Source organism: Daphnia magna, linkage group LG3 (assembly GCF_020631705.1).
Source record: "Daphnia magna isolate NIES linkage group LG3, ASM2063170v1.1, whole genome shotgun sequence".
NCBI lineage: Eukaryota > Metazoa > Arthropoda > Branchiopoda > Diplostraca > Daphniidae > Daphnia > Daphnia magna.
In genome coordinates, this window is record NC_059184.1 from 667,357 (window position 1) to 688,777 (window position 21,421).

The following is a 21,421-nucleotide window of genomic DNA, read 5'->3' on the forward strand; positions in this document are numbered from 1 at the left end:
TTGGGAATTTCTTTTTTTTGGTTCTTTATGAGATTTCCAGATTTTTAAAATGTTCTAATTAAAAAAAAAGTTTTTGAATTTTTATTTTCAGGGATTATCTGGGATAATCTGGCAACCGTTTAGGGCATTTCCTTTTTGTGGGGTGAATGTGGGGAAGCCTTAGTTGTTTTTTCGTTCTTCTTTACCCTTCCGATTAGTCCGTCTTATACATCAAGCCACGTGTAATGGCTTCTTATTGTTTCGTGCTGTTCAGTTCATTTAATCCACAACGACATAAAAGGTACAGTTTCTTTTTCTCATGTTGTAGCAAAGGTTAGCTTCTTCCTGATTCGTACTACATTTTGTTTTTGGATTGTGGCTAACACAACAATACAACAGAAAAGAATGAAAAAGCAACCCGTAGACAAATCCCTCGTGATAGTGAGAGACGTAGAGCCAGAAGAAGAATGATCCTTTTTCTTTTATTACCAGTGTGATCCAAGCAAAGAGGGATTTGCATTTGAAATCTGCTTCCTTCTCTTTAGTTTTTCTTACTGAGACTTCTTTTGTTTTTTCAAATATGCTGAAAAGAAACCCTTTCTTTGTGGGTTTATTGTACAGTCCGGCTCGAGCATTTTCCAAGGCCGAATCGTTCACATCGGATACCTCCCATTATTCGAAAACGTTTTCCGTTAGAGATGTGTAGGATAGATCGTGATATCTTTCGTTTGAAACCAGAGCGTTATCCTCGAAATTGTCTTGAATTAATAACCTGACGAGATGTTCTGCTTGGCCAACGGAAAGGTCAGCTAAGCTTCTCGTTTTCTTTGCTTCCCGCCTTTTTCTTTGTTGTTTTTTGGATTTTTTTTTTTTGTTTTTTTGTTTTTTTGTTTGTAGGTCGTTTTGTTTGCTTGTACACAAACGTTGATGCATATTGGAAAGAATTCTTACTTGAGCCGTCTTTTTTTATTTGGATTCGTCTTTTTTCCCCCACTTCCATCGCTTTCTGTTCAGATACTTCCTGTCTGTGTATATGCGTCACGCGAACTCTAATTAACTGACGGTGTCGTGTTGGAAGGCACTCTCGACTACATATCTACGAGTGATAGCAAAAGTAAAGTTTTAAAAAATTGTTATTCTGAGAAAAAATAAAAGGACAGAGGTGGATGTCAAGTGCCTACCATTTATCACAAGTGCTCCCAACAGTTCCATGAGCTTCTAAAGGTTGCAGTGTGATGTCCCCCATAATTCCTTTCGTGTTCCTCATTGTGTACTTTTAGTTAAGAAAAAAAGAAAAGTACATTCAGGGATATGCTTTGTGATTACATGTATAGTTGCTGTGATTGTAGAAAGAAAATTCAGATTCTCCATATTTATTAAACGTTTCAAATTGGTTTTCCAGATGACACAAATCTTACCCAAGGCTGTCGGAAAATCAGCACAGCAAGGATGGTGGAAAGGTCTATGAAGGGCAATGATTGATGCTAACCTCCCATCGTATGTTTGGCGTCGCGGAGGTTGCCGAAAGATTCACAAACAATCTTTGAGAGTCTTTCATTCATAACTGCTGCTGATGGTAAGAGACTTGCATAATTTTAGATAAATTAAAGCTCTGCTATACTGGCGTTCGGAAAATCTAACGTTAAAAACTAGCTACCTGTCTGTTTTCTTTCACTCCACAGAAAAAAAAACTGACGGTAACCTGTCATGTTTTCTAGGACATTTTGTAGCAAATCGTGTGAAGTTTTTGACCTTTATAGTCGCGTTGAGCTGCCAGGAAAATATTGCCCATGGGTTACAATCGCAAGGTTTTGTGTCATGTGGGGTATGTCAACTAGTTGAAGACTATTGCGGGAGAATAGATTATTCAGCGATAGCGTGATCGATCAATGTCACGAACAATTAATAAAGGATGACATTTGTAAACAGGCAAAAGTAGTTTGAAAAAATGGAGGTTTGCTGGTGACTGAAAGAGTCTGAATAATAAATATTCTAAAACGTGCGGCAGTGCGTGAGAAGAAAATATCTGTGGCCGTGTAAAATAATGAGTTTGGGAACGAGAAAAGCGACAGACGTAGTTTAAACACCTTTTTTTTTATTCTTCTAGAGATAAAATAGATGGCGGAGAGGTCGAAAATTTTAAAAAGCAACGAGAACAATTAGGTTCCAAGGGTGTTCCATAAGGCTAGTGATGAAGGGGATATAGGAATACGTAATGCAGTAAAGCAAGAAACTTACATCTTAAAAGCCTAATGTGTTTTCTTAATCCTTTCAAGGTTTTTCCCAGCGTGCTACTCCGCCTTGCCCGGACTTATTTACCTTATGCAGTCAGGGCTCGATGGTTCGAAAAAAAATATTTCAACGAATCCAAGAGGCAGTTGTCGACATGGCATCGCGGAGCCGAGTGATGGACGTTTTCGTCTGTTTTTTTGGTCGATGACGACCCGTAATTTATGGATGGCCGTCTAGTGCATTTTCACGCGATGATGTCCGACACACGATACAGTGGATGGGACAGTTGGATGTATTCCCATCGCACTTTTTACCTTTCTTCTTCTCAGCAAACGAACGTGACTGCGTGACAAGGGTAACACCCGAACCGCCAACACGTTCCGTCAAACATGTACGCTTATGCAAGCATACACTGCGCACACAAGAAAGTCTAATAACATCTAATGTAGGATACCACCATGCACTCCATATCCAAGGTAATGTAACATAGATTGAAAACGGAAAGAATTGATTGATGATTTATTGTTTTTTTTTTTTCCTGTTATGATTGAATTAGTTTTCTCACCTTGGAAGTCGTTCACCACACGTGATTTTATTGGTTGTCTTTTTCGTCTTCTACTCCGCTGTGAGAAAAAAAAAAAACTCTTTAGAGAAAGAAGGAAGAGCTTTGCGCGTGGATGTGCGGGGTGCTGACAAAAGGTAGGAACTTTTTTTTTTTTTCTTTCTACGTTGTACTTTCCCATCTTTTCAATCGACACAATCACCACTGCTGTTGGCATTTTCGACCGATGCACCAAACTTTTTTTTTTCTTTCCCCCTTTTTTCGGTCTTGTCTGTTGTTTGTAAAGAGTGTTATTGTAAGAACACAAACTAGTCGACATTCAGTTCCTATTGTTATCTTCTTTTTTCTTTTAACTTTTTTCCCCCATGTCAGAGGCGAGGTTTTCCATTTTTCTTTTATCAGTTTCTTTTCTACCGTCCCGTTTGAATTCCAAAAACTGGGAACCAAACGAGCAACATACGGGGAACCGTCATAAATGTTTCACTTTTCAATTTCTGTTTTATATCAAAACTTTTGGCCACTATTCATCTTTGTGTAGTGTCGGTTATACTCAGCTTCTCCATAGATTATGCATCAAGTTGCATGTAGCCTATGTGCAGTGCACGTCTCGGGTAGGTGGATAGAAGAAGGGCATTGATTGACTTCTGTTATGCAAATGATCTGGTGAGATTGCGTACCACTTCGTAACGAGATGCGAAGGTGGAGGAGTGTTGCCCCAAAATGCCTACGCTCTTGATTCTCTAGAGAGATTACCCTGTATTGATGCTTGCATCTCTCCCCGTATATATCTCCTCTTGTAATGTTTGATGACTTACGTGTACATCTCTTTCGTCCTCCCTATTTTTTTCTTCGTTCGTTCGTTCTCTTTTAAAGAGAAAAAAGCCTTGCAGAGTTCTGACTCGGTGACGAGCAACATCTTTTACACCACTCAAAAGGGGCCCAAGCGTCCCGTTCCGGATGAAAGTCTTATGAATCCACATCCCATACATGTGTGTACACACAAAGAGTGGCAAGTTTCGCTCGTCCGGCAATCCCGGGGATTCTGTTCTATAGTTCTACTACGCCAAGTTTTGCCCTTCCTGCGTAACACTCTTTTACCATGCTGCCTTCGCTTGTGTGTGTAGACAGGATGAGCGAAAAAGAAGCCGAGCTGAGGGAGGGTTAAGTTCACATGCATTGTGCCAGTCGAGTTCCTCGGTCTGTAGGAATGAGCCTGTTTCATTCCCGCGTTCTCTGCCGTCTGCATACAACCGCACCACTCAACCGTCCAAAATTATAAGCGCATTTAATTAGGGGAAAACGGCAAACGCTTGGAAGTACTTTTGGCTAGTGACGCTTCACACTTTGTTTGCCTCTTGTCCATAAGAAAGATTAGTATTAGCCTAGGGAGGTTCCGCCTGAAACGGTGACATGATTAGGGGGAATGCCTTGTCGCGTCAACAGCTGATTTGATTGAGTTAAGAAGTTGCGAGTTGTTAGGGTCCCATCTCATTGTTTCCGCAACGAAGGAAAGTCCAAGTGAATTGTCTTCGTGCGAAAAGAGAATCTTCACGAAAACCTGGAACGGCAGTGATCTTGCACCCACGGTCGTTAATCCATGTTTTAGTGGTCAGCTCGTCTCTCGGTTTAATACCCGTTGATGGAATCATTCGACGCCCATCCGTTAAAATACTATTACCTCCATTCGCGCTGGTTTCTGTCCTCTATTACCCACTGTGCCTTGTATTATAATCATTGATTGATTCCTCTTGGGATTCATAGCAATGCTATAATTTCCCACCGACCTATAAGTCTACACGGCAAGTCAGACTTGACGAATCGTTTTATTGATTTTCTTTCACGTTCGAATCTCGACTTTTTCGTCGGTGTGCTTACGGCTGTCAAAGTGTCGTTAGCTCCTACACCCTTGCTTGCTAATGTGTCACATATTTTGAAGCGCTACGGTTATATTTGTATCAACGAGACAACAAAAAGAAGGGGAAAAAAACAGGAAAAGGGAAGCCTCATGTTAGTTTATACAAGTATAAACGCGTCATGTTGGGTTTGAAAATGACCGGTCAGGGTCGAATGTCGTGTCGGTATCTCATTAGAATGGATACAACTCGCAAAAGACTTTCCTCTTTTCTTTTGCTCTCTTTTGTGTGTGTGTGTGTGTGCTGTTTCTCCCATTCGCTTCCCACTCCTCCCACTAGCAGCACAGGCGGTATGGCAAACAGTCAAAGAATAATACCTACACGGACAGCAAGGGGAAGAGGAAAAAAAAAAGAATGAGAGAAGGCGGGGGGGGACGATGGTGAAGATCCCGCAGGAACGGCTTCTCCTCACGGGAGCCATTCAACATGCAAACTCGAGCCACATACCACATAGGGGAAAAGAGAACGGGTCTGAATTCCGGTGGCCTCGTTAACCGCACGACGATCGTAAAGCACCTGCCTTTATATTCCCTCTCTTTTTTTGTTCACTGTTTTTTTTTTCTTTCTTCTTTTGGCTGCGCGTCGACTCCACCCCAAACTGGAGACTCTTAGTCAGAACGGGGGGGTATATCAGGAGAGATATGTATCCGTGCTTATATATATCTACATAGCTGGCTATTTTCACTATATAAAGAAAGAGGTTTGGAATGTATAAATAAATGGATTTCGTGTTGTGTTCTGCCACTGTCGAGGGCCCCGTATGGAAAGAGGGACGGAGGGGGGGATGATAACCAAGCCGCTGGCGTGACCAACTACTTCAAATTGGACGACGCTTGGACTGTATGAATAGCAGTGGTCAGCATTATTGCTGGCAAAGGGATAGGCCATACAGCGTCGTAGAATGGTGGGGGTGTGAAAGCCGGAGGATCCATAGGCATATGCGCGCTAACGGTTTTTTTTGCAACCGTTTTTGTTGTTGTTTGTATGGTTAGAAAGTGGCAATTTATTTTGTCAGATTTATTTTAGAATCTGCTTACCAATCGATTGATTTTTACAAAACCTAGGCGTGTCTCTAACACCTGGTGGATGCTGAACTTCAACTGCCGTTGCTTTGTTGTTTTCCTACTAAATAATTCACTGAATTGTTGATTACGAAACCTTTATAATAGCGTTTTAGACCGCGTGGGGAGGAATGCGCTATCGCGTTTGCCGATTTTCAACGTGTTTAGATCGTACGCACTTCTAGGAAAAACGAAAAGGGACTGGCCTTTTCTCATGCGTGACTTCGCCACCCTTTACGTTCCAGTCACTCTGCTTGTAAGTCGTTGTATGTCTAGGGATTCTGTGTGTCACACCGTTGGAAGGTATCTCGTTCTGCTTTTAGTCCTCCTGCAATTTATATTACTACTAGGACAGCAAGCGTTATTCACCACAATGCTCGATCGAATATCCTAAATGTCAACAAATTGCTAATCAGCTTCTTTTTCTCCCCTTGCTACTGTAGAAATCGCAATAAAAATTGGGCCATTCAATCATTCATGGAAAGAACAGTAAGCGTATGTTAGACAAACTAGCGATGCACCGATGTCAGATGGTGTTGTAGCAGTCGCCTCCCAGAGTTCACTGGAGATCACATTGACACTCGTTTTTCTATCGTTTCCCTAGTTTCGTGTGAAGGCAACACATTCTTATCTCTATATGAAACAGGTGACATCACCACCAACTGCCAATAAAATGAAATCAATCGATTGTCCTACGTGCACGAGAAAGAGGACTGGGGGCGGGCAGAAAAACGACTGCGGACGTAGAAGGCAGCGTGAGACAGACAGCTAGATAAGGAGGATGGAGGAGAGCCTTGCTTGTAGCAAGAAAAAAGGTTTAGAATGAATATCAAGCACTGTGGGAAGTTCGCCACCTGCTGCTGCTGCCCTTTTCTGATGTATCAGTTTGGCCAAGTGCCACATCCGTCGAGTCTCTTTTTCCGTATCACAATGCGTAGTGTACCAGCCATTTGTTTCATTTCACTTTCTTATTCCGCTGGCCGTCGCGTGCCCAACAGTTCGGTCAAAGTTGAAGAGAAGGCTAGCTGAAGATTTTTGATAGTGACAGTTTGACTGGCAGATTTCCGATTCAAACTATTGTTGAATATCGATTAACGATTGCAACTATGCAATTCTATCGATCTCGCGTTTTACAGATGTATTCGTATCGTATCCATGGGAATCCCGGACGTTCTCTTCGCTAACGTTCTCGTTTTCGCCGTTGAATGTCTAGGATTTGCTAGTGACATTAAATCAGTTTTTTACAAGTACACATAAAGGCACTATCCATACGTATCGCTTAAGTCCGGAGCGGGGGAAATCGATCGACTTGACTGGCAAGGACAAATGCTGGGCTTTCTGAATCTTTTCTTCTCGGAGGGGTGGATGATTTTCCCAAAAGAAAAACAAAACAATCAACTTGCCTTTTCCCCTTTTTATAATCTATCTTTGAACTGCGCAACTCTCGGTGACGAACCCAACAGAGCAACAACCCTTTGCTCTTTTGTTTCTTTGACTCTTTTGATTCACGCATCCATTTGCATTGCAACTGAGAACGGTATCCGCGTACCAGATACCGTTTTTTTTTTTTTACTACATGCCGTCTTGATTATGATAGAACAAAACAATAGCAGAAAAATTTGGCTGGCGCTTTTATCTGGTGCCTTTCATCTTTCTTCATTTGTTTCGTTCGATGTGTGTCGTGCGTTGTGTCGCAAGGAAATGTTGAGGACGCGCCAAAGTGTCGATGCCTGGTGTTGTTTTTCTCAGAGAGTAATCAACACGTATAACATATCTACTCGGTTTGTGTCTTTTCTGACGCATTTCTCTAATTTAGTGGATTCAAATCTGCGAATACAAATGAGAAATTAGTCACGTGAGTGAAGTGCAGTTCGTGTGAACCTATCTTCTCCGATGGGCGCGTCTCCTTTTCCTGTAGTCGAATAAAAATAATCCCGTGGCATCGAAATACAAATAAGATAAGAAGATCGACAATCAGCATAAGGACTTTTTTTTTTTTCAGCGTCAACGTAATTGGCCTGCAGATCGATAAACGAAAGCTAGGGCTTGTACCGTTAGAGTTGTGCTGTTTTCCGTCCTTTTTCTCGAGTCTTATTCGTCCGTTACTTGTCGTGCAAATAAACACGGCATGGAGGATTTCCGTTTGCATCTGCTTATCTAATACAATGGAGCGAGATGGGATGAAATAAGAGAGGCGCTGATTGTGCATCTCATTAGCTCCGGTCGCTAATGATTTCTGATTTGTCATTTTCAGACAATAAGTTTTTGTTTTGCTCTTCATTTTTATGATTTTTTTTTTTTTTTATAAAGAGAATGTGACGTTTCTCTCCTCCACCGTTTTTTTTCTTCTTGTTCTTTGTTATTGTATTTGCATTTAATTGGTACAGCACTACCGGAAGTTGAAACAAACGAGAAATATTGCTGTTCACCCTTTTTTCTATTTTGAAGTGACACATTTTGCCCTATGGGAAAGGTCACATGTGTCATACAAAAAACAAAAAATATTTAAATCTGGAAGAGCAAGAGGATAGACGGGTGGATGTAAAGCCCTACATACTTTTGGATATAATTTGATCGATGAATGGAATAAGATCTGTGAGTGGAGGTAGAAAGAGGTGGGCGATGGAACGAGAAGTAGGAGGAAATGTCATCAAAATCAAAAGGCTAGGAGACACCAGTCGAACGAAACTGAAAGCATCAACTCGCGTGCACTTATTATAACACACTTTCATGAAACTGCAATGGGATGGGATGGACAAAGTATTTTCCATAAAAAACAACGACTTTTCATAGCCCCGGTCATATCTGTTTATGGTCATTCATCTGGTTTAGATTCCCTCAAAATGCGTTCTTAAAGCTGGACATTTTACCTCGAGAATTTCCTTTTTGTTTTACCATTTTCATTTCATGCCCTATTTTTTTTTTTTCTCGTATTCTGTTGAGTGCCCAACCCCCATGAAGTTGGGGATAAGGAAATATGAGCCGACTAAACGAATACCGAAACGTTGAGGCGCATTTGTAAAATCAGCTGCAAGGGTAAGGTTAAAAAAAAGGGGGGGGAGGACAATAATACCACTAATGCTGTGCAAACGTACAGGTAGTATTCCATTTAGTGAGAGAGAGAGGGGGGGGGGGTACGAAAGAGGAATAAGTGAAAGGACTTTTAGACAGCGAGATAGAAAAGGTATGCGTGCGCATCGCAGGTCAAAAGCGATTCCGTCTATGGAGAAGAACTCGGCCGAAGCGGCCGTGTCGGCGTTTATAGATGTATATACCGCCGTTGCGTGTCAACCAGGTGGCAGAAGCCAGCCAGAAGTGGCCGTTGCCGTACTACTCTCGTTTCAATTGTTGCAGCTCTGTTTGCCACCTTCTTTCTGGCTACTAGTACAATTTACCTATTCAGAGATCAACTCCCCTTGATTGTTTATTATTATTATTTTTTTTTTCTGGCAAACGACAAACACTGATTATTCCGTTCCTGTGTGTTTCATTGGTATAACAAGCTCGTAACCAGAAATGGGGCTCGTCCAACGCCTTCTGGGATCCGGCGGGCAATTCGAAACGAGAACAACAGTGACCAGCGCATCGTCATTTTTGTTTTCCTTATCCTTCGTCAAGGCATACATGTCTTCGTTACTATTTGTTACAGCCCTACAGGGTTTCTGGATGCCGTGGATTCTCATCCATCACCAGCCGCAAGGTACGCACTTTCACGCTAAAGTCAACAAGCCAATGCACGATGAATCCTCATTGTCTAGACTACCGTTTTTTTTTGGTTTTTTTTTTCGAACCCGCCTAACAAAATCGTGCAGAGCTCCCTTTAGTTTCTAAGTGTGCAACCAATTAGATGTCATATACGTATATATGTAACTTAGTTTATCATCGTTGGAACGTCAAACAGTCAAGGCGAATGCCTGGTAGTATTTCATGTTGATATTAGTATAGCGAGGGAAGGTTTTGCCGTGTTCTTATTTTGTTTTCTTTGATGCGCTACACACCGCGCGCCAACAACTTGCCACAACAAATCAGCTAATGAATTCATTAGCAGAGAGAGCTCTGTCTTTCCATCTCGCTCTGTTGTATGTCTCTGCCTTTCTCGGCAACTGCTTTTGATGGCTCAACCTCTTTGCTCGGCTATTCACTCTCACCTGGTAAACAGTGGAGCTATAAGAGGCATCAACTAGCCCATCATCAATGGCAGTGAAATCGTTATAACGCAGCTAGTCGAGTGTCGGAAAGCAAACAGACGTAAAGCTCGTCTAGATTCCAGTTTGACTATAGGTTTCTCGCAGTGTTGATTCTAATGTCGGTTATTTCAGTATCCTGTGCTAAAGGAAAATTGGACTTTGCATCGTTGATAGCCTTCGACTCGACGATGGCAAATTATAATAGCACAAGTTTTGAATTAGAGCTGAATTGCCTTGTGTGCGTAGGGCCACGCCGTTCAACCGCAAAGGCGGACTCATCGTGAGGGGCTTGGGCTTGTACCGACATGTTTTGGGTAGCACTCAAAGCACCCAAACTTCAGTGTAGTCGAAAATCAAAGGGCGAAACTGCGGCTTCACACAGGTGTATTTTTGGCAACGGTTTTGGTGGGGGGTTTTTTTTCTCCCCCTGAACTAGCGTCGACATACATTGAAGAGTCAATTTGACTTGGATATCCACGCTAGACATGCCCCTCTTAGGCAATTTCATCCCACTTTTAGATCAGTACTCTCTAAAGCTTAGGAGTAGGGCGTAGGTTTGAAGGCAGTTATTGTCCACTATAGAACGGAAATCGGGATCGCGATCTCTGCTGCGAATGAAGGAAGAAGAAAAAGTGAATCTCATCAGCTGTCGATTGCCGTGCCGCGTTCAAAGGGAAATCGATTCACTTTGGGCCGACGCTAACGATGGGTTGAGGCCTCGACTCGTCGTCGCCGTCGACGATGAACGTACGTGTAACGACGGCATCACGGCGCGTTGACTCGCCGAGTGTTTTGACGGTCGCTCGGTGATGCTTGCGGCGTTTGCACGTGGATAAGGTCAGGCCAATCCGCGCTTAACCGGATAACGAGCCCTGTCGCTCAGCGCCCGATCCGGATGCATCTCGTCTTTTTTTTTATTATTTCTTCCGAATGTCGATCAGTTCAGATTCAAAAACTTGAAAGAAAAATAGAGATGATGGTTACTGGATAACCATTACCACATACGACATCTTGGGAGGACCCATTTTTGTGATTACTTTTTTCTTGATCATTGAACTATGAATTATTAGGCGAGTGAGACTGAGAGAAAAGTGGAAGAGAGTACAAATAGACTACTATAGGATGAATCATTGCTCACCTGTCGTAATTCACACCTGCGATCATCTATACTGGGATTGCAACCACTTTCTGCCCTCTCTTCCGTTTCTCCCTTACCGATCTGCCGTTGCCTGCAATCAATCAGTTCATCTGACTGCGTCCCCTTCCCTCTCCGTCGCTCTAATATTCTGGCCTAGTCACTTTGCTAGTAAATATTTTTTGCTGGACAGCTTTCCGTCTAGTGCTCACGTCGGTGTTTCACTTCCTCCATCTCTCGAAAAATAACAAAATAAAAGCTACTGAGCAGAAAATGGCAATGTCCTATAGTTTAACCAGCAGTTCACTTGCATCCATCGACTGCCTTTTACTTTGTAGCATAATTAGGTAGCCTACAGCGTGCAAACGAATCGTTGGCTATGTATTTTATTTTTTATTTTTTCCTTCGCTTATTTGATTTTATTTTTTTTCATTCTCCTCCAACAATTTAAAGAAGAACTCTATTGGGGAAAATCACCGAGTCCGGACCGGTGATTCGAGCTTAATGCACATCGAAATAGCGCTGAGTTGACTCTTGTAACAAGGGAGTAACGAAACTAGAGAAACGAGCTAGAAATAAAATAGACAAAAAAAAAAGGGGGGGGGGGAGAGGGGGGAGCAGAAAGAAATGAGGGTGGAGTTGCCGAGAAGGAAGAGAAAGCTAATCAGCGATGCTTGACGATTCCAACCGGTAGTCTTCGTCTGTACTGTGTATCCGTCAAGGCAGTAGAGCGCTACCCGAGACGGACCGACCAAACCTCTTTGACCGTTTCCGAAAAGGTTCAGTTCACGTACGGAATACCAAACGAACTTTTGCTTACTATTTATTTTTACTTCTTACTTTTGTCTTTTTTTTTTTTTTTTTTTTTTTTTTTGCGGTGGAGAGTAGGTAACCCCCCCCCCCTTTTTTTTTCTCCATTTTGTCTTGTTAAGAATTGAGGTTTTTTTTTTTTTATCACGTCGGTCAAAGACGTGGCGGCTGCCGGCCGAGTGAACTAAATAATAAATCACGGCTGCCCTACACAAAACTCGAGTGTTGACTTTTGTGCAATGCCCGTATAGAACGGACTCGCAGCCGATACACACACACACAAAATTCTAAATTCAAAAGCTTCAAAGTATTGACTGCAGCGAGAACTGCCTGTTAACGAGTTCAATTAGCTTCACAGGAAAGTGAACTCGACATGAAAGAGAAAAAAATTTCTCCCCTGTTTGTTACTTACCAGTAATTTCTTTTGTAAAATGAACTGCATGCGTTACGTCAAACCCTTTTTTTTTTATCGCCCACGTTATTCAGCCCTTTCGCTAGTATCAACATCCATTACCTAAGAGTCTCATTGTTCAACCTGTTTCTTTTCTCCGTTTTCCATACACTCACGATTTTTTTTTTTTTCTTTTTCTATCACATGGCGTTGTGCTGCTGTTAACTGGGGAAAAACAACCGCAGGGGCTTCAGCCGTTTCGTGGGAAGACTGGTGGACCTACGAGGGCATCTCAGGTAAGTCAGTCGATTCAACTGATCTTTCAGCTCGTTCTATTTTATCGATTTTCCTTTTTATCAACAACAACAAGAGCTAAATGTTTACAACTAAATGCAGACCTAAACATGCACGTGTGCGTTGTAACAGATTTCTTATATTAGTTTGTCAAGTTAGTACTGCGTGGTAGGTAGGCGTTTGCGTAGGCTAAATGTCGTTCCCTTTTACCTCGACTCTCAAATCTGTCTAAATTGTTATTCCACGTACAAGTTTCACCACCAGTGGAATCCTACCATGCGATATGTGTGGAATTGGTTGTACGCTGCTCATTGTATAGATATCAGAGCCACAATCGATATGTGGCGCTTTCAGTTGAAAGGTTTCTTTTCTTTACACCCGTCTGTTCTCTGGCCCCCTAAATGTTTGTTGGTGTTTTTGTGTGTTGTGCAGTTTTTCTGTATCTGACGGCGCGAACCGCCTCTTTTTTTTCTTTCCGTCTGTGTATACACATAGTATCGAGAGTGTGGTACATGGACAATGGCTCGTTAACCGAGGCGTTCCACGTCGACTAACGGAGCAGGGGTTTCAGGGCGTATAGAAAAGATAGAAACACAAGAGACTTGCGTCACGGCGAGAAGAAGAAGAAAAAAGGTTTACCTAAAACGGAAGAGACGGAAGGACGACTCGGGTCTCGTTGTTGTGAGCGACGTGAGCGTAGCCAAACCGATAGCAGCTAAGGGGGGAAGAAAAAGAAGCGAACGGGAATGCCGAGGAGCAAAGTGGGATCGACACTGTGTAGAGCAAAGGAGAGCAAGGAAAGCCTCTCTCAGCTTTTATCTATCCCGAGAGATCACTCTTGCACGCCCGTACTATAGTTACACATCGTCCTTCTTTGCCTTTCCTCTCGTATCGTGACTATATCGGACAAGAAAACGTTTCCCCTTCATGGCTACCGCCATTTTCAACGTTCCTTGTTTTCATCTCGTAGAATTTTTTGTTTTGTTTTGTTTTTGTTTGAGAAAAACTAACGTGTGTGCCTAGACTATTTCTCGTTTGTCTTTGCGGGGTTTTTTCAGCGGGTCTTTGGAGGATCCCAATCGCATGGTCGACCATTGCTGTACCAGCCGTGTTCGATCGAATTTAATCAGTTTTTTTTTTTCTTCCCTCTCTCTCTCTTCTATTTCGTGTACATTGGTTAGTTCAGTGTCCAGTATGTCGGACGATGCCGCTAGATGTTGTTCTTTTCTTTTTTTTTTTCTTGTTTCTCACTTCTTCTTTGAGGAAAATGTCGATTCGATTCTTCGTCCTTTTTTTCTATTTTTCTTGTGTTATTTCTTATTCCTCACTCGCCATTTCTTTTCTCCCCCTTTTTTTCCCCGGCTTCTTCTCGTCGACGACGATCATCAGTTGCTAGTGCGCCAATCGAATCAGACTTGATCAATCTCCAGGGGAGGGTTAGATTCGAAATTGGATTCCGCTCAAAGCAAATCGATCGCTCCACTACATCCATTCTCTTTTCACATTTCTTTTTTTTTTAAGTCGAGGTCGGACAACTGTGTTGACATCGATCCCCTATATAAATATAAACAGTTAGCCATACAGCCTATTATTATACGTATCCCTCCGTGTTTATCTCCCACTATTCGTTTACCTGTAACAATTAAAGGCGACGCAACGCGTAGACGTGTCTGTGTTGATCCATTATGTTTGTCCATTTGCTTCCATAATCTGATCTCTTTTTAAAACGTATCAGGACCGGCATTTTGGGGTCTGATCAATCCAGAATGGTCCATGTGCAACCGAGGACGTCGTCAATCACCGATCAACATTGAGCCGTCTCAGCTCCTCTTCGATCCCAACCTGCGACCGCTTCATATCGATAAGAACACGGTAAGATAACTGATCATTGCCATCTATTTAATTGTGAACAACGCGCGTGCTTGTCGATGATTAGTCCTTACCCTGTTGGACACTATAGTGTCCCGGTAATCCCGATTCCCTGCCGGGTAAAAAAAAAAACAAATAGGGGGGACGGGAACAAGGGTAGAGGATGCTAATAAAGAAGGGCGTGGCAAACCAGTACTGAGAAAGGCGGTCGACTCTCATACCGTCACTTTGAATAACACGAGCCTTATCTTCCGTGTACGCACTCTACCGTCTTCAGGGTCATATCAGCGCTGCAATTGGAGCGAGTTGAAGGGCTTGCCGAAGTGGCGGGAAAGGCTAATGACGAAAGTGTAGAGTGATAATCATGTCGGGTTAAGAGAAGAAAGAGAAAGAGATGAGTGGAATCGAGACTTGCCGCTCGCTGTGACTAGTAGATGTTGAAAAGAAAATAAATCTAGGGTTAGATAGGTGGTGAGGGAACTTTGAACATCACCGCCAACGCCTTGTCTCTCGATTTTGGTATATCATTAGTTTCGAGAGTCTACCGTCTCTTCGCTAACTATTGGCCTAGCTCATTCGATATGAAACGATAGGCAAACCGAGGGCTGATGATTATTCCGTTGGGTTGCTATTGCATTGGCGTGGCCTCGCATTAGCATCGGTACGATTCCAGGCCTTCATTTTCAACCAACTCGTACACGCATCACAGTCTATTGAGCTCTGCGTGATTCCCAATTACGATGTTGCCAACGCTCTTGTGCATTCCCACAATTTTCCATTTACGTAGAAAGCTCTATGGTTGCTGTTGGTTGTTCTTTTGTTTTTAAGGCCATTAGTTACGCTTGTGCAATGCTGGCAGCGTGTGTCTTTCGCCGTCGTTGATTGTTCTTTGTTTATAGTCCAATTTGACCTTTTAACATTTTCATCAGGTGGCTGGCTACCTAAGTAATATGGGCCAGGGCCTCATCTTCACTGTGGACAATAGCAGTAAGCCAAGCATCAACCTGACTGGAGGGCCACTTTCTTACAAATACGAGTGGCACCAAATGGCCTTGCACTTTGGACTGAACAACCAGTCGGGATCGGAGCACACGATCGCCGGTCGGGCATTTCCCGCCGAGGTAAATGTCATCGGCATTTTGTCTTGTATAAACAATGCATAAGTGGACGATACAAACATGAACGACGACCATGTCGCGTTCGAAATAAAACATGTTTTTTTTAAAGGCTATTTTCTAATTGACCCCGATTGTTAAACGATCTAGTTGCAAGTTTTCGGATTCAACACTCAACTGTACAGTACTTACAGCGAAGCGCTCGAATCGCCGCATGGTATCGTCGCCATCTCCGTTCTTATCCAGGTACATCACAAACTGTACTATTTCGATTGTTGGTAGGTAATCGTCAACTAAATTAGATCTGGTATGCACCCGAACTGAACCGTTTAGATGGTTGTTGTTATTATCATTCATTTTTTTTTTTCCTTTATTTAAAAAAAAACTTACTATTATATGCATGCTTCAAAAAAAAGGTCATGCTTATTTCCTACAACTGTCCAGTAGACGATCCTTGATGCGCCATTACGCACGCGAACGCGTCCTGGACGCTTGTCTTGTGCGCCGCGAGGTTCTCCTTTTTTCCCTCTCTTTTTTTAGTTAGAAGCACGCGATGGACGTCCATTATGTCCTGCGTCCAATTGACCCGAGTGGAAACAGGGTTGAAATGGTCGGTTGAGAAGGACTTTGATCCAGGCCACATAAGCTATTCTTCGTTACATTATACCCACCTATCAATCTTGTACTTTTCTTTTTTTTTTTTTTGCTTTGTTCCATTCTGAATGAGCGAAAGGGAATTAAGCACAGGCCATGTCGAGGATGTACATACTTTAGGAATGGGATGTGGTTGACTTAGGAAGGCGAATTTCGTTCAACGTCAAGTGCGTGAGTTTCCCATCGATTGAAATCAGCATCCTGATTGAATGTTTGAAACTGTTTGACAGTTTCTTTCCCTTCCACATGGCTTGTAGTGATGTCTGGACGGCCTTCCAATTTCGCTTTTTGAGAATGCGATAGTAGTGTACACGTCCGCGGATCGTAATTATCTGGGCACTCACTCTGCACTACCTCAATTGATTTCAATCCTATCGATTTCACCCATGCCTTTGCTTTTGTTATTGACTGGGTGTTTTGCGTTTTTGGTGCTGATGATCTTATCCACAAACCCCCCCTTTTTGTTTTGTTTCGGCTGATCGCAATCGATACCATGGAATAATGGATACAGACAGGTACGCAAAGGTATTGCTGCTGGATAAGTTCTTGAAAGGGTGTGACCTATCCAATGTTGTGCTCTGGCCAGCACTCTATCAGATATTTCTATTTTTATTATTATTATTTTTTTATTATTATTTATACCGTCTCCCTTTGTATTTTTAATTTGAGGGAGCAATTTTACTGTTTGATGTATTACAACACGACTGGCTATCCTGGACATGAAGTATTTTACCTCTGGGAAATGATTCCACTTTTCTCTTATTTATTTACTTCTCCTGAGCTTCCTGTCTTGCACTTTTGCTTCCTCCCACCAAGGGCCTGTTTTTATTTTCCCTTCGGTTATTTTTATTTTTTTTTTTGCTCCTTTTTCCATGGCCCGATCGCTGCGGCGACACTCGGGACCGGGGAGTCATTGAAGCGAGTGCTTTTGTGGGCCCCCTTTGCAGTCGTCCAACTCCCGGCTCCGTCTGTCAATTGATCATTTAAACCCGACACGCCCCGCCGCTCCCGCTACATTTTTTTCCTCCTTTTATTTCCCTCTCTGCCACCTTACACTAGTGCATACAAGGCCCTTTTTTTTTTTTTTTTTTTAATCAGGACATGTTTGTAAATACATATATATATATGCATCCCTAACATACCGCCCACTCAAGCGGTGTTCCCGACGTGCGGCCCCAAAGTCCATAAATCAACTGTCTCCACTCTTCTTGTGCGATATTTGTCAGCCGCTTGAACTCTTTCCGGCCATCCTTTTGTATTGTTTTTTTTTTTCTTTATGTTTTGTGTGTCTATGTGTGGTGCGTTGTATTATTCTAGTGCAAATAACGAATGGTTCTTCTTTCTCTAGATTGGAGATACGTCGCAGCAGACGACCGAGTTTCGCCTCTTGATGGAGCACATCACGAAAATCGAGCGGCACGGTCAGTCATCTGTGAAATGCGTTCATTCTTCTTGTTCAGCAAAACATTACATCGTTTTTTATATTGGCTTGTTTTTGTTTTTTTCCCCTAAACGATTAACAATCGAATTCTATAATTCAGGCTCGACAAAGATGAAGAGAGGGTTACTCCAACCAGGTCAAGAGCGCCCCATGCCGGCGCTGAGTCTCAAGCTCCTCTTACCGCCAACAGATTATTACATCACGTACGAAGGATCAGCTACGACTCCGGCGTGCCAAGAAACAGCCACATGGATCGTGTTCAACCGTCCTCTTTACATCACCGAACAACAGGTCTGTGATGACATTGCCCTCTTTTCATTCTCTTTTTTTGTTGTTGTCTGAATGTCTGGCTGTAATCAGCACTTGAGTGTCGTCTCTTTTTCACAACAGTTATACGCCTTGAGGGGCTTGAAACGAGGTTCTCCCAATCCCAATCACAACCAACTGATCAAGTCTTCATTTTCGTCGCCGTCCTTGTCAATAACGGCTGATCCCATGGGCAACAATTATCGGCCCATCCAGCCGACTCATCATCGACCCGTCCGCACCAATATTGACTTCACTTCATCAGAGGTAGGATGTCGTTCTCGTCTTTAAATTATGTAGATGTCGCGAGAAATAGGATCATCCTAAAAAGCGTTTCTGTAGAATCAGGATGCCAAATTCTATTTTGCTCTCCGTTTCCTGTGTTTTTTTGTTTTGTTTGTTTGGCCCTCTGTTTGTACTGGAAGAAGCTTGCGAGTTCAAACAGATGTCGGATGTGAAAGGGCGAACTAAAGCAATTCCATCCGGATCCAACAGTCATATTTGCCCACGCTTGGAGGGCGCCGTCTGTTTCTCCTCGTTCAGCTTTCGCTGTACGCCCGAGACACTATTAACGGATAACACAAAGTATAGGCGAATCGAGGGGTGGTGTTTCGAAAAGGGAATGGGGAGTGGGGTAAAGATTTTGATGTTGTTGATAAGCTAATCAAGTTTAACGCTTTCTGACTCTCCCCACTTGGAAAAGTGTACAGAAAAGGGGAAATGCACGACGGAAATGTTCGCAAGGCAATTCGATTTGGTTTTCTTTCCCGCCCATCTCTTGATGGACGTCGTGTTTCTTTTTGTTTTTTTGTTTGCTTTTCCTTTTCTCTTTTTCCACGTACGTAGCTACCGACGATCAAAGTCTTTGGATTGGCAATGCTTCGCGATTGTGACGGATGCAAGGCGCATCGTTGAAACGTTGTTTGAATCCGCGCAACTCGGTCCGTCACGTTGAAATACTATGCAAAACCCATTAAAATGTCATCGACTTTTATTCTTTTAGCTATTAAGTTGCGCGCAACTCGATAAGGTTATGGCGTACTGCAATTGTTGGGTTGGCATGCCACCAAAACTAATTTTTTTTTGTTGGCTTGTCTTGTTTTTTAAGAAAGACGAAGAATACGGTGATTTAACTCGTTTACATTTGCTTTTTTGTTTTTTTTTATCCGATGGCAGCGAGGAGAAAAGGCTTGTGCCACGATGCACCGGGATATGCACTACCGAGGTTGGTTTTTCCTTGATCCTTTTTGTGTGTGTGTGGGTGTGCGCGTTTTGTCTCCGCTTCTGCGACTTAGATTCGCGTAATGGTACATAAATGAAGCGTTTGAGATCAAAGAGCTTCTTCATAGCTCGTACACGAATTTAGTCTATCATCCTATAATCATTTGGATTGACCTTTCATCTGAATTTCTTAACCTTTTCCTTTCCACTTTTTCTTTCTCTTATGGGATGTCGCATCTTTTTCCGCCTTCGTTTCTATGCGACATAGCCAACACATTCTGGCAACCGTGACGCCTTGATTCGTCTGACGGGAACTTTATCCTCGTGTAAAAAGAAACGAAAACTATCCGCCACAAAAGAAAAAAACAATTCGGAAGAAATGAACTGGTTTCATCAACTCATCGTCGTCCCGCCATTATTTCATCATCGTCACATCTTCCACTTGAAAATCATTTTTCACCCTGCATAGCGAAAGCAAAACAAAGGCATTAAGCTTCGTCGTTCTATTATTTATTATTTATTTTTCATTTTTCATTTTTTTTCTTTTTCTTTTTCCGTTCAAGTCATCTTCTTGGCCATTTAATTGGCACAATTTTTGAAAAGAGTTGTAAAAGACTGGGATGTTTAAAATTGCCATGGATGACGAAAGGTTTTAGTTCGTTTTACGCTAAAGGGTGCTGTGTACATATAGACATTAATGATGTAGAGGCCGTGTGGTCTGATACGTGTAGACCTAATAATGAAAACACGTAATCTTGTGTAGCGCATATTTTGTCTTATACTTTTGGCATTATTATTTTGTTTTCAAACGTGACTTTACCTTTGCATTTTTGCGGGAGGGGGGCTGTCTCAAATACAAAATGGAACACTTGAGGACTGAATTGTTATCGAAAAAAAAACTAATAATAATGTAACAAAATACCGTGATACTAGATGCCCCCGTTGTGGCCAACACGTAAAATGGTTGGCAGGGCAACCACCTTGGAAGGCTTATTTTAGCGCTACGTTGCTGTAAAAACTTGCGAGATAAAAGAAAGCGTATCCCGCCGCTTTGGACGGTTATGTTCAAGTCACCCGATTTTGAATAGAACCGCCGTGTTGTTGCCGGAATAACAATAATAAGAATAATAAAAAAAAAAATTGAAAAATGGTTGACATTTCGCCCTGTGCACCGTTTGACTATTTTCGAACTGTTTTCTTTTCCACACGCTGAGTTTAAGTTGGGTCGTTTCTTTATCTTTGGACGCAGCTGGGGGGGGGGTTGGTAGTCGGACATGGAGGCAAATGACTGTGAAAACGGGAGTAAGAAAGCACAGCGTTTTATGGAAGGTGGGGGGGTAAGAGGGTGTTCAAAACACAAAATGCCGTCAGACCACCACAAAATGTAACGCATCAACTACTGGCATTCGACCCCTTGGGCAGGTTTTAGAGAGGCAACGGTCCAATAACACGACAGGAATCATCGATCATGCCTGCTGGAATTCCAGCTCTAGAAACGGAAATAGACTGACGCAGAGACAAGAAACGAGGTTTTAATGTCACGGAATTTTGTTTGAACATTTACCGAAGCAAAAGAGATTTATTTTAGCTAATTTGATTTCGTGTCCTTTATGTGTTCTCGTCTCTTTTTCGGCTTTCAAACCTATTATATGTCGCCAATTAGGCTTGCCACTTTTGAAAGCATACGCATCAACAAATCTGTGTTGAATTGCTCATGCGTTAAATCTTGCCTTTCATGTGTGTTCTTTGCGTGCCATTTTTATTAAAAATTAAGACAACACAATGGGCTTTGACGGGAAGTCTACTACACCAAAGAGTGTAGGTGGAGGCATTTTCTACCTCCGCGAATATGTTCATTGATGACGTTCAAAGTTCACCGCACAAACAAGCGGCTATTATTTCTTTATCAATTCTTTTGAATCGCAATTTTGCGCTTACGATTTCTGAACGAAGGTCACACCTCCCATTATCAGGCCCGTGACTCTTCTAACTGCATATTTAATAATTGATGTTAGAAAGGGAAAAGGTAAGAGCCTTTGTAACTGAGCCGCAATAAATGCTCAGAAAATCTTGTGATTTAATATGCACTTGTGCCAGCTAGGCTGGCTTATTAAAAAATCACGTGCCCACCACCACTTGACGACACGCAATCACGGTTTCCTAGCTACCGAGTTGGAATCCAACTGCCAAAGAGCTGCTGTACAACTGAAGCTTATTCATAAGTAGCTGAAAAACGACCTGACTATTTAGA

General features: G+C 42.4%; 1 protein-coding gene and 1 long non-coding RNA gene across 3 annotated transcripts; one reads left to right on the forward strand and one right to left on the reverse strand.

The window, feature by feature from the left end:
- Positions 1–126: 126 nt before the first annotated feature.
- Positions 127–20,043, forward strand: LOC116918144 (carbonic anhydrase-related protein 10). Of its 2 annotated transcripts, XM_045171623.1 has the most exons (13): positions 127–280; positions 1,382–1,555; positions 2,256–2,687; positions 2,768–2,910; positions 12,516–12,566; positions 14,300–14,436; positions 15,363–15,554; positions 15,699–15,794; positions 17,551–17,623; positions 17,744–17,934; positions 18,034–18,216; positions 19,126–19,174; positions 19,439–20,043. In XM_045171623.1, exons 4-13 carry the CDS (start codon positions 2,889–2,891, stop codon positions 19,459–19,461), a joined length of 1,017 nt encoding a protein of 338 aa, XP_045027558.1. In that variant the 5' UTR covers positions 127–280; positions 1,382–1,555; positions 2,256–2,687; positions 2,768–2,888; the 3' UTR covers positions 19,462–20,043. The 2 variants fall into 2 exon arrangements, with proteins under 2 accessions (XP_045027558.1, XP_045027557.1); XM_045171622.1 differs by lacking the exons at positions 127–280; positions 1,382–1,555; positions 2,256–2,687 and adding an exon at positions 9,251–9,447 and having other exon boundaries at positions 2,788–2,910.
- Positions 19,665–20,418, reverse strand: LOC123470798. The gene is made up of 2 exons (XR_006644634.1): positions 20,093–20,418; positions 19,665–20,014 (listed from the first exon to the last, which is right to left on the reverse strand). It is a non-coding gene; the product is annotated as an uncharacterized LOC123470798 (long non-coding RNA).
- Positions 20,419–21,421: the final 1,003 nt, after the last annotated feature.

Excerpts from the sequence above, each read along its gene's own strand:
- LOC116918144 (XM_045171622.1), top strand. The coding sequence starts at position 9,264 with ATGGGGCTCGTCCAACGCCTTCTGGGATCCGGCGGGCAATTCGAAACG. Across the intron at positions 17,624-17,743 it reads CACGAAAATCGAGCGGCACG|GCTCGACAAAGATGAAGAGA; the intron begins GTCAGTCATCTG and ends TCTATAATTCAG. Across the intron at positions 17,935-18,033 it reads TTTACATCACCGAACAACAG|TTATACGCCTTGAGGGGCTT; the intron begins GTCTGTGATGAC and ends TTTTCACAACAG.